We start from the raw sequence: 13,447 nt of genomic DNA, 5'->3' as shown, positions 1-13,447 counted from the left end.
AAGGGAGTATTTAACTTTAAAATGTTATTTATTCCTCCATCCCTATCAAGCATGGGCATTGAGAATTAACTGACGTTTTTCATTGGCTGCAAATTTTTAAAATTCTTTTTGGGGTAACTGGGAATTTCATTAAATGCAATATGTATCAAGATAATTTTGTTGAGTAAAAGTTCATTTTAATTATGTTTAAAAGTCAACAAATATTGGAATAATATTTAAAAACAACAGCAGCAACAGTGTCCTGGAATTGTGGGAAGATTCCTGGGTTTGCTTCCTGAATTGGGGCTGGAACTGTGGGACTTAGGGCAGGCCACACTTCTCCCTAAGCCTCCTTCCCCTCATCTATCTGGTGGGATAACATTTGCATTTACAGTCCTCAGGACTGTTCCAGAAGCAGAGGTGTGTTAGAGGGCAGAATAAACTCAAGAGTGTGTATCATAAAGTGTGTGTTTCTGTTCTTAACCAGTCACTACCTTTTCCTCCCACGCACTCTGTATCCCAGGATTTTGGAGGCTGCCCGATGTTCCCATTTGACTGATGCAGGCTTTACACTTTTAGCTCGGGTAAGCCAGAGGTTTCAAAACACAAAACCAAACTATAATTCAGCTCCCTCATTTAAAAATAACTTGCTGTGGTTTTGGAGTGTGCAAAAATGTGTGTACCTTCAGAAAGGACAGGTACCAAGTAGAATAGAGCCCTCAGGGTGTATTTTCCCATTTTCCCCAGAAAGCTAAGGTGGTCCTGTAGGGGGTTCTGGAGCAGGTCTAGACCTCACTCTCATTTGGTCAGGTGGGACCATAACAAGAGGAATTTCCTGCCTGTCAGGACATGCTCTTCCTCATACAAACCCCAACTCAGTCTTCCAGTAGCTTCCCCTAACTGAGCTGTGTTCTGCCTCTGCTCCTTCTTCCACATCACCCTGCAGACGCTGACCGTCATAGGGTTCCCTCTGGCCTGCTGCTGGGAACCCATGACCTTCTGGGGATGGGATACACTTCTTCCTCCCTAACCCTCACCTGTCCAAACTGTGCCTGAGCACCCCTCCCCCATGCCTTCCTGAGCCTATTCTATGGCTAAAATTTGCCAGGTGATATCTATAGCCACTGGGAAGGTGGAGGCCACTACCTTTCCAGGTGAGAGAAGGAAACGTAGCCCAGGGCGGCTCTGTTCCCATTTCTCAAGGGAATGTGATTCAAAAAGCACCTGCTCAGAAGTGCTGGCTCACTGGGTTACTTTAGGGACAGGACACACTCCTTAATGGAAGAGAACAAGGATACCGGGCCAGTACTCAGAGGGATTAGGGCAAGCCACCAGTGTTGCCCTGACCACTGAACACATGGTGGGGGTGGGGGTCTTATGGACTTTTCCAGAATTGCCATGACCTGGAGAAGATGGATCTTGAAGAATGCATCCTGGTAAGTAGACTCTTGACAAGCCCTGCAGGGCTGCCCCTCAGGGCTGCCCCTCAGTCCTGAGAAACAACCAGGCGTAGCCAGAGACCCCAGTGGGCTGTTGTCTGGACCCTCCTCACCCCAGTGTGTCAGGAATTGGGAACCCGTAAGGACCATGGCAGTAGATGTGTGAACTTTGGGCTCTTCTCAGCCATCAGAGCTACAGCTGAGAAGTTCAGGGTAGCTCCATTTTTTGCCAAACATTAAAAAAATATATATATTTCACAGAACTGAAGGGAGAAATAAGTTTGCCTGTCCAGTGATGGGGTGACTACGGAGGAGAATCCTGGGGGACCTTCCTTACCTACTCCTTCTTTGTCCCTGTCCCTGGTCCCCTTTGGGGCACCAGAGGAGAGACCAAAGAACAGCTTTGTGTCTACAGATTTGAGGTTGTTGGTGAAGAGAGGGGCTCCCAGCCTGAGTGTGCTTGAGATGAGTTTTTAATTCTGTTTTACACCTTTTGATTCTCATGTTCAGGAGAAACCAAAATTAGGTATTAAGTTCTGGTGTGGAAGCCACATTGACATAGCGTGTTTCTCTCCAGATCACCGACAGCACACTCGTCCAGCTCTCCGTCCACTGTCCTAAACTGCAAGCCCTGGTGAGTCTGAGGTTTTTGTGACATTCTTCACCTCTTAGGGATGAAAGAACTCTCCCACCACAGCAAGAATCAGTTTATTTTCCTTTCTGTAAAGGTATCATATTCTTGATTTCAAAGATCTATTAGTTGGGCTAACTTGGGAGGCAGGTTATCTCAGTGTTACTGCTTTCATTTTGGGATGTGCACCTATAATAGAGACCCATGTCCTTACCACTCCGTTCATGTTCACCGCGTCAGGAGAGTGAAACTTAGCACGTTTCAATGATAAAGTCTAGACAAAAGATTGAGGCCATCATGTGTCATATTTCATTCCATACCTGCTTATATATATCTATGGGGGGAGAGAAATTAAAATATATTGAAAGATCCTGAGGCGCCTAGGTGGCTCAGTCGGTTAAGCATCTGCCTTCAGCTCAGGTCATAATCCCAGGGTCCTGGGATCGAGCCCTGAATTGGGCTCCTTGCTCAGTGGGGAGTCTGCTTTTCCCTCTGCCTCTCCCCCTGCTCATGCGTGCACACCCTCTCTCTCCTTCTCCCTTTCATGTGTGCGCTCGCTTTCTCTCTAATAAATAATAAAATCTTTAAAAAAAAAATATATATATATATATATATATTGAAAGATCCTAAATGAGCAGTGAGAAGTCTCACTGACCCTCTTAGCCATGCAGACCTCTCACGCACATTTCACATGTAGCTATTAGACTGCAAGCCTGGAGCAAGGATGGAATCCCCATCCCCTGGGCAAGGCCATGTAAACTGTGCTACTATGCCCACTAACTAGGTACTTGTCTCATTCTGTCTCATCCACAGCCCTGTGATGGAGGCACTCTGGACATCCCCATTTATTAGTAAAGACACTGAGGCTCAGAGCAGTTAAGAAACTTGCACGAAGTCACACAACTGTTCAGAGGCCCCAGATTTCTTGGCCTCTGTGGGGTCTGGTCTTTCTACTGTCCTGAGACACACAACAGATTTTTCTTAAGCCAGCTTTTTCTGTTGTTTTTGAAACTTGCTTTCTCTTTGGGGGTCAGCATTTTCTAACGTCATTTAAACTCCATTTCTGCTTGAGGTACTGTCACCACCAGTTTTCCTAATTTTCACATTTTCTCTGGATATTTTCTACCTCATGCACGAGGATAGCTGGGCCTCAGACAGCTCTGGGACTTTTTTTTTTTTAAGAGTTTGAAGTCAGATTTCAGAGAAGAGTTGGGAACCAACCTGTATCCAAACTCTCTGACTAGGGGTGCCTGGCTGGCTCAGTTGGTTGAGTATTGGACTCTTTGTTTTGGCTCAGGTCGTGGTCTCATGGGTCATGGGATTGAGCCTCGAGGTGGGCTCTGCACTCAGAGGGGAGTCTGCTTGAGATTCTCTCCCTCTGCCCCTCACCCCCACTCACATGTGCTCTCAGATCTCTAAATAAATAAATAAATAAATAAATAAATAAATAAATAAATAAATAAAATCTTTAAAAAAGAAGAAAAAAAGCTTGTTTTAAAAAAAAATAAAATAATTCTTCAAACTCTCTGACTAAACTGTTTCCCTCTACATATAGCAGATAATTCTGTAGTGCTGCCTACTCCCAAATTAGTTCAGATCCAGTTTTATAATTGACAGAACCCGTTACTCAGATGGACTTTCTCCCTTTATCCTCTCCACCCTTTTGTCCCTTGACCCCCATCCTCTCAGAGATGGTAAATTCAGGAGTCCTGTGCTTTATTTTTCAATTTAACCCCTCCTCTCTCTGCTGCTCAAGGGCTCTATCTGCCTAGACTCAGACTCCCAGCCCTTCATCAGCATCTACAAGAAATCTTGGATCTGGATGGAGGGGCCCAGCGAGAGGCTGCACTGAGCCAGCAAGGCCTCCCACTAGCTCTCTACCTCCTGCCCTCACTGCTGCCTCCTCAGGAGTCAGGGTCTGCTGACAACTTGTCAGGAAGTGTCTAACAATATAGGGTGTTCTCCCCAGCAGGGATACTGGTAACTGAAAATCTTCTCCATCTTGTTCCCTGCACTTACTTATACAAGCTACTTCTAGAAACAGGACTTAGCATGAAAGATAAACTATAATAAAGCCAAAATGCCAAGATAAGAGCCCAAAAGAAAAACCAAAAAGGATTATTATCAGAAAAGCAGGGAAATAATGGCAGTTAGAATATAAACTTAGCTTTGAAGATGTCTAATAGCCAAGACAGAAAAAGGAAATGAGCTGGATTTACATCTGTTCCACATTCATCTCATTCACTCTGCTGTCACCTCCAGACCACCATATGCCAGGCACTATTCTAGGCACTGGGGAATAAAAAGTCCATCAGGAGAGACAACTTTGTCCTCACTCTGTCTTCACTCTGCAGATCCAAGGTCTGGATCTGTGTTTCAGTGATACTGTACTCCTGGAGCTCTAGCCACTCTGATGATGGACAGTAAATAGCAGTGCCTCTGTCAACACTCAGGTCTAGCTGGTTAGAGTGCAGGTTTTGTTGAACAGCACAGATGTGCAGCGGCCTGCAGTTACCGTGACATAATGGCAGCTCTGTGAGGATGTGTGATGGCAGGCCGCGAGTGCCAGGTGACACATGTACCTCTCTTCTCCGCCCAGGAGCAGCCCAGTTCCCACCATAAGGCAGCTCACCTTACTGATGGAGGCTGAGACAATGCTGTCTGTGACAGAGCTGGGAACTGGCTGCTCCGGGGTCCACAGCAGGGACTCCTACCCCAGCCTGCAGAGATCAGAGGAAGCAATTACTGTTGGGGGAGAAACTCTGTAGACTCAGAATTCCGAAGCATGGCTTTTATGTCTTACTAAGGATGTGCAAGCAGAAAGAAATGAGGGAAGTGACCACCAGTCCAAAGTCAGGTGACCATCGCATCTCAGTTCCCAACACTTCAATGTCCCAGGTTGTCCTTCAGACACGAGGCAAGTGTGCGCACACACCACCCCTTCCAGGAGTCACTCTCTGACCCCCAGGGGTGGTGGGGCCTTGTATATACAGGCAAACAAAAAGCAGAAGTCTATTTGAAAAGGAAAACTGATCGTGTTTATTTGAAAATAAGTTGTTAGATATTTGCATACAAGGGGAATTCCAGATTCAAAAGAACACAGAGTAGGACCTGAAAGGATCTGTAGAGTCATGAAAGTTGTTCAGAGGAGGTTAAGGATCCTTTGGTATGCCAGTTTTGAACTTGTAGGATATATCCTCACTAGGTTCTATTGATTTCGAAACTTGCTTTTGTTTCCTGGTTTCCTTTTTAATACCAGAGCCAGTTTTGGGGGGCTTTTAAAAATCTCATTATGTAACTCATTTGTCCTGGAAGCTATCCAAGCAGAATTTTAGCAGTTTATTATATTGAAGAATAAGGAATATAGCCCAGAAAGGACATCCCCATTACCGTCTTCCTTGCTAGAGAGTTTTATCTTTCATCATGATTTATCAAAACTCAGAGATGTTGTGTAGGAAGCTCAGGCCATCAGGTGTCTAGTCAGTCACCGTCCTTTCAGAATGACAAGTATACAAGTTACGTAATTGGTGGAAAGCTGCTCTTGATGATATGAGACAATCTTGTTATCAAACCACTACTCAACTGGGACACAAGAGGAAAAATAGGGACCCAAGACTTGATAACATTTAGATGAATATTTCATCCATTTTAAAATGAAACATTGAGCACCTTGGAAAATAACACTGAAATAGAATGTATGTTGTTCATGTCTCAGTGTCACACCCCCACAGTCTGACCAGCATCTCCTGTCTTTCCCAGTCACTCCTTCTGTCACTGAACTGCAACCAAAATTGAACCTAAATGGTTCCCTTTGAACCCATCATCTTTTCATTGTCAGCCCCCATGTGATGTCCCTTCACTCTCCCCACTCAGCCTAAATTGGTCAATTATCAGCTCACTTCCTTGATCCTCAAGATCCTCCTTCTTCACTTAGCTCAGCTGTCATTCTGTTTAACTCTCATCTGCTGAGCCAGTCTTGAAGCACAAGCAAGAGTAAAGTAGAGAAGAGCTTACTGGCATTTCGTATGGAGGAAACAGCACATATTCTTAGATTGATAGAAGTGATGGCTGGGTTTCAGAGTGAGGGAGGAGAGGAAATGAGGCTGAATGGGCAGGACCAGAGCCTCATAATGGCTGCTAAGGAGGGTAGACCTATTCCTCTCAGCTGTCTCTATGAGTCTTACCAGGCTGACTGAAGCTGAGATGGGGGCTCCCAGTCCGAAGGGCCAGTGTTCTGTGGCACACCTGAAAGAGCAGCCTGGCTCATATTTTGGTCCCAAATTGGAGCCCTGATTTATTCATTTCTTCTAATTATCTGGGCTTAGAATGTTGAGATTCCCTAGACTCATTAGACCACTCCTAAAACTTTATAAGCAGAAAAACTCCATGCACACATGGGGACCCACAAATCCTATACCAGCTGTTAGGACTAAACCCCATATCCAGTTCACAGTAGCCTCCCATGGCTAAGACTTTAAGTTTATCCTCACTGACATCTTGTCCTCCAATTTGGGTGCATACAAATTTATGACTGTTATATCTTCCTGAAGAATTGACATTTTTTTTTTTATTTAAAGATTTTATTTATTTATTTGACAGAGACCAAGCCAGCGAGAGAGGGAACACAAGCAGGGGGAGTAGGAGAGGGAGAATCAGGCTCCAGCAGAGCAGGGAGCCCAATGCGGGACTAGATCCCAGGACCCTGGGATCACGCCCTGAGCCAAAGGCAGATGCTTAACGACTAAGCCACCCAGACGCCCCTGAAGAATTGACATTTTTATCATTACTAAATGTTCTTCTTTATCACTGATAAAGCTCTTTGTCTTGAAGTCTACTTTATCTGATATTAATATCAGTCTTTTTATGCTTATTTTTGTATGACTTATCATTTTCTTTCAACTTATCTATGTTTTTATATATAAAGGCTGTCTTGCTTTTATCCAGTCTGATAAACTCTCTTTTAATCAAAATGTTTAGTCATTTATATTTAATGTAATATTGATACAGTTGGGTGTTTTCTCCCTTTTGTTTTCTCTTCTCTGCTCCTCCTTTCCCACCTGCTTTTTGGGTTAACTAAATATTTGTTTTAACTGCATTTTAATTTGTCTGTTGGTGTTTTTAGTCCTATCTCTATGCCTTGATTTTTTTAGTGCTTGAACTAATAGCCAAGGAAGCTTTCCTCAATGGGAATTTAGGGGTCGTCTAGGATTGGGATTTAGACTATCAGTTCCCAGAAGACAGAGACAGTATCTTCCTTCTTTCCTCTACCAATAGCACCTTGCACAAGACTTAGCCAGAAGAAGCTACTTGCAGTCCTCTTTGGGGGCAAAGTGGAATGTAAACAAGCCAGCCCAAATCTGAGAGAGTCAGACACAGAAACTGTTGTGTGAGTAGTGAGGGTGATCTCTACAGCTGTGGTGCTCAAGTCCCAAGGATTGCAGCCCTTTTCAGGAGACTCCCAGCAACTCCCTGGCCATGCTAGAACCTCACCATGAGAAGCTGCTTTTTTGGAGGAAGGAGCAGGTGAGGGGTCCTGCAATCAGGAATCCTAAACTCCCCCAAGTTCCCCTTACCCATAGTATCAGGCAATCTTGCCAAGGCAGCCTGGCGAGTGTCTTCAGTTTCACACCACTAAACTCAAAGAGGAAAGGAGGAGGGAAAAAGTTCTTGACATTGGAACAGATCTCAGGGGAAGATTCTGGACCCTGGGGAAGAAGAGGATAATGTCTGGATTCCTCAGGTTGTGGCCTACCCTAATTTTAACAGATAAGTGGCTTGAATTTTTTCTTTTTAACATTTCAGTTTGAATTCCATTAAGTCCCTGGCTTTTGATGGGGAGCGCTGCCCAGGATGTGGGACACACACACTCACACAAACACACTTCTGAATCCTAGGAGACCCCTAGCAGCCTAGTAGAAATGGAAGAAAGGAGGTGAGAAAAAACAAGTGTGAGTACTATCATGTCAGCCTCCTATCTCTGCTGTAAGTGAACTTCTTTAGCTTTAAAAATAGCAATAATAAATCTTTCCTTATCAATAATCACTCTAAATGTAAATGGATTAAATTCCCCAATCAAAAGACATAGAAGGGCTAAATGGATAAAAGCCATGACTAGACCTAAAACAATCTAACTTTACTCTTTTAGAGCTAGAAAGAAACAAATCAAGTCCAAAGTTAGCAGAAAGAAGAAAATAACAAAAATTAAAGCAGATATAAATTTAAAAATAGAAAAAAAGTAAATGAAACTTTTTTTAAATAAAATTGACAAACCCTTAGAATCAATATGGAAAAAAGAAGACAAGTAAAATCAGAAACAAAAGAAGAGACATTACAACTTATGACATGAATAAAATGGATCAAAGGAGATAACTATGAACAGTTATATGCCAACAAACTGAATAACCTAGAACAAATGAATGAATTCCTAGAAACATATAACCTACTAAAACTTAATCATGGGGAAATAGGAATCCTAATCAGACCCATAACCAGTATGGAGATTAAAACAGTCATCAAAAACCCCCTAACAAAGAAAAGCCTGGGACCAGATAGCTTCACTGGTGAATTCTACCAAACATTTAAAGAGGAATTAATGCCAGTCCTTCTCAAATTTTTCCAAAAAATTGAAGAGGTAAGAACACTTCCAAACTCATTTTATAGGCCAGCATTACTTTGGTACCAAAACCAGACAAAGACACCACTAGAAAAGAAAATGACAGGCCAATATCCCTGATAAATATAGATGGGTACACCCTCAATAAAATACTAGCAAACTGAATCCAACAGCACATCAGTAGAATGAAAGGTAAAATCACAAGATCATCTCAGTAGATGTATAAAAGGCATTTGATGAAATTCTACACCTTTTCATTATAAAAACTGTCAACAAACTAGGAAAAGAAGGAAGATCCAGAATGAGGCAAGGGTGCCCACTTGCACCATTTGTATTTAACACAGTACTAGAAGTCCTAGCCAGAGAGGTTAGATAAGAAAAAGAGATAGAAGACATCCACATTGGAAAGGGAAAAATAAAATTATCCCTCTTTGCAAACAACTTGGTTATTATGTGTAGAAAACCCCAAAAAGTCCATTTTAAAAACTTAAAGAACTATTCAATTCAGTGAAGTTGCCGGATACAAAGTCAACATAGAAGATTTGGTTGCATTTCTATACATTAACAATGGACTATTCAAAAAGGGAATTAGGAAAAATTCAATTTACAGTAACATCAAAAAGAATAGAATAAGGGGCACCTGGGTGGCTCAGTCAGTTAAGCGTCTGCATTCCACTCAGATCATGATCCCAGGGTTCCGGGATCAAGCCCCACATCAGGCTCTGTGCTCAGCGGGAAGCCTGCTTCTACCTCTTTCTCTGCCTGTCACTCCCCCTGCTTGTGCTTGGGTGCTCTCTCTGTCAAATAAGTAAAAAAATCTTAAAAGAAAAAAAAAAAAGAAAAGAAAATACTTAAGAATAAACTTAACTAATGAGGTGAAAGGCTTATATACTAAAAACTACAAAACATTGATGAAAGAAATGAAATAAATGGAAAGACATCCCATGTTCCTGGATTGGAGAAGTTATTATTAAAATGTCCATATTACCCCAAAGCAATCTACAGATTCAATGCAGTGCCTATCAAAATCTCAAAAATATTTTTTACAGAAATAGAGTAATGCTACAATTCGTATGGAGCCACAGAAGATCCTGAATAGACAATCCTGAGAAGGAACAAAGCTGGAGGCATCACACTTCCTAATTTCGGGTTTTATTTTGAAGGTGTTGTAATCACAACAGTATGGTACTGGTATAAAGACCAAGATGCAGAACAGAATGAAGAGCCCAGAAATGAATCCATGTGTATATGGATTTCAACTGGTTTTCAAGAATTTAAATCAGTACATTGAAGGGAGATTAGCACTCTCATTTTCATATTGTAGCACTATTCACAACAGCTTAGATATGGAAACAACCTAAACATCCATCCTCAGATGAAAGGATACATAAAATGTGGTATATACATAGACTGGAATACCATTCAACCTCAAAAAAGAAGGAAATTCTGCAGTATATGACAACATGGATGGACTTTTAGGACATTGTGCTAGGTGAAATAAGCCAGACACAGAAAGACAAGTACTGCATGACTAAGATAGTCAAATTTATCAAATCAAAGGCTGGAATGGTGGTTACCAGGATATGTGGGGGTTGGAGAATGGGAAGTTATCAACAGGCATAAAGTTTTAGTTGAGTAAGATGAATAAGGTCTATAGATCTTCTGTATAACATTGTACCTATGGTCAACGATAATATACACTTAAAATGTGTTAGAAGGATAGAGCTTATGTGCTTTTAGCACAGTAAAATCTAAAAAAAAAGAGACATTACTATGTAACAGTTATATGAGGGTATCTACAGTAGTCAAATTCATAGAAACAAAGTAGAATGGTGATTGCCAGGGGCTGGAGGCAGGGAGATGGGGAGTGTTTTTTAATGGGTATAGAGTTTCAGTTTTGCAAAATGAAAAAGTTCTGAAGATCCATTGCACAATAATGTAAGATACATAACACTATTGAACTGTACACCTTATAATGGTAAAGATGCCAAATTTTAAGTTATGTGGTTTTTATCACAATTAGAAATTTTAAAGAAAAAAAGAATGGAAATAATGAAAAAAGGGATCTTAGGACATTAGGAAGAAAGAACAATGGAAAGAACAAGGAAAAATGTATAAATAAAACATTCTTCCCCTGAGTTTTCTAAATTTTATTTGATGAAGCAAAAATTATAACACTGATATGGTTCTCAGCGTATGTAGAGGAAGTAATTAAGACAGCATATTATAGGGGCATCTGGCTACCTCAGTCAGTGGAGCATGCAACTCTTGATCTCAGGGTTGTGAGTTCAAGCCCCACGTTGGGCATAGGGTTAAAGACAACATATTATAAATGAGGAAGGGTGAAAGGACTTCTTAAATTTTCGTATTTAACTCAAACTGGTAAAATATTGATGCCAGTAGGAGGTGATAAGTTATGGTTGCATAATATAATACTTAGAGCAACTGCCTAAGAAGTCTACAAAAGAGAAGCACTCAAACACAATAGATAAATCAAAATGGAATAATAGATAAATCAGAATGGAAATATACAAAATGTTTCAGAGACTCATGGGAAGGCAGAGAAATGAAAATCTGAAAGAATAGGGAAAAAGGTTCAGACTTAAGCCCAAGCATATCATTAAATATAAATGGTTTTAGTTAATATACCAATTAAAAGGCAGAGATTGCCAGAATGGATAAAGTAACATGATCCAGGTATAAGCTGTAAGAAGCTCACTTCGAATATCACAGTATAGGTTGGCTAAAGTAAAAGAAAAGGAAAGATTTACAAAAGAAACTTTTTTTTTAAAGATTTTACTTATTTATTTGAGAGAGAGAGTGTGCAAGAGAGCAGAAGCAGGGGGGAGGGGCAGACTCCCCACTGAGTAGGGAGCCTGACTCGGGGCTTGATTCCAGGACCCCAGGATCGTGACCCAAGCCAAAGGCAGACGCTTAACCAACTGAGCCACCCAGGCACCCCCAAAAGAAACTTTATAAACAAAAGAAAGCAAGAATAGTTATATTATTATTCGATACAGGAAACTTCAGAGCAAGGAAGATTACCAGGGAGAGAGAAGGACATGACATAGTGATGAAAGAGTGAATCCACTAAGATGATGGGATGCCTGGGTGCCTCAGTTGGTTAAGCATCTTCCTTTGGCTCAGGTCATGATCTCAGGGTCCTAGGATCAAGCCCTGAGTCAGGCTCCCTGCTCAGCGGGGAGCCTGCATCTCCCTCTTCCTTTGCCCCTCCCCCCGCTTGTGTTCTCTCACACTCTCTCTCTCTCAAATAAATAAAATCTTAAAAAAAAAGATGATAATGCCATTTTTAATGTATATACACCAAACAACAGAGTTGCAAATTATTTGAAATAAAAACTGATAGAAACATAAGATCCACAATTATAGTTGGACACATCAGTATTCTTCTCTCAACAGTTGATAGAACAACCAGACAGAAAATCAGCAGAGATATAGAACTTAACACCACTATGGGAATGCAAACTGTTGCAGCCGCTCTGGAAAACAGCACCCCAGGGAAAATTTTTTAAATGTTAAACTAAATGAACATTAAAATAGAACATATCAAAATGTGTTGGATGCAGTAAAGCAGTGCTAAAAGGGAGATTTATGGCATTAAATGATTACATTGAAAATAAAATCTTGGGGTGTCTTTTTGGTTCAGTCAGCAAAGCAGGTGACTCTTGATCTCAGGGTTGGGAGTTCAAGCTTATACTAGCACCCACATTGGGTGTAAAGATTACTTAAATAAATAAACTTCAAATAAGGAGGGGCGCCTGGGTGGCACAGCGGTTAAGCGTCTGCCTTGGGCTCAGGGCGTGATCCCGGCGTTATGGGATCAAGCCCCGCATCAGGCTCCTCCGCTATGAGCCTGCTTCTTCCTCTCCCACTCCCCCTGCTTGTGTTCCCTCTCTCGCTGGCTGTCTCTATCTCTGTCGAATAAATAAATAAAATCTTTAAAAAAAATTTTAAACAAATAAGGAAAGTCTCAATAATCTTAAACTCCCACCCAGATGAAACCAGAAAAAGAAGACCAAAAAAAAAAAAAAAAAAATCCAAAATAAGGAAAAGAAAGAATATGCTAAAAATAATAGTAGAAATCAATGAAAGTAAAAAGTGAAAAACGATAGAAAAAAACAGCAAAAGGCTGGTTCTTTGAAACAGACCTCTAGCAGGACTGATGAAGAGATGACACATTACCAGTAATAAGAATGAAACAGGGGTGCTGTGGTCTGAATGTGTCCCCCCAAAATTCAAATGTTGTATCCTACCCCCCAACAGGGATGGTCTTAGGATGGGTGAGGTGATCAGGTTTCAGAACTTCCTCCTGAATGGGTTCAATGCCTTTATAAAAGAGGCTCCAGATGGATCCTTCCCTGCATTCCGCCCCCCCCCCCCCAGGAGTGTACAGTGAGAAGGCGACGGCTGTGGGGCCTTCTCCAGCCAGCACGTAGATCTGCCTGCACCATGATCTGGGGCTTCCAGCCTCCAACCTGGGAGGGAGCAATTTCGGTGGTTCATAAGCCAGCCTGTATGCATTGATTTGTTAGAGCAGCACAGAGACTGAGACCCGCACCATCACCACAGATCCCAAAGACACTAAAGGTTGATAAGGGACTACTAGGGACACCTCCGTATAAATCTGTTTGAGCACCTCCAGTACGTTTAAAAGCACAAACCAACAATAATATTCATTAGAAAACATCGTTTGAATAGCCTTGTTTTAGTACTAAAGTAATTGAATTTATAATTTTTAAACTGCCAAAAAAGAAATCTCCAGGT

At 41.6% G+C, this 13,447-nt stretch overlaps 1 protein-coding gene across 1 annotated transcript in view; it reads left to right on the top strand.

The window, feature by feature from the left end:
- The window catches only part of FBXL2 (F-box and leucine rich repeat protein 2), a 112,927-nt gene that overhangs the window by 85,448 nt on the left and 14,032 nt on the right, over positions 1-13,447 (top strand). The window contains 3 exon segments of the mRNA XM_045798307.2: positions 503-563; positions 1,371-1,415; positions 1,996-2,052. Coding sequence (XP_045654263.2) covers positions 503-563; positions 1,371-1,415; positions 1,996-2,052 — 163 coding nt within the window.

Source organism: Ursus americanus, chromosome 20 (genome assembly GCF_024610735.1).
Source record: "Ursus americanus isolate L20-20 chromosome 20, mUrsAme1.1.p, whole genome shotgun sequence".
Taxonomy (NCBI): Eukaryota; Metazoa; Chordata; class Mammalia; order Carnivora; family Ursidae; genus Ursus; species Ursus americanus.
The sequence above is the reverse complement of the archived record's forward strand: the minus strand, read 5'-3'. Positions and strand labels throughout refer to the sequence as shown.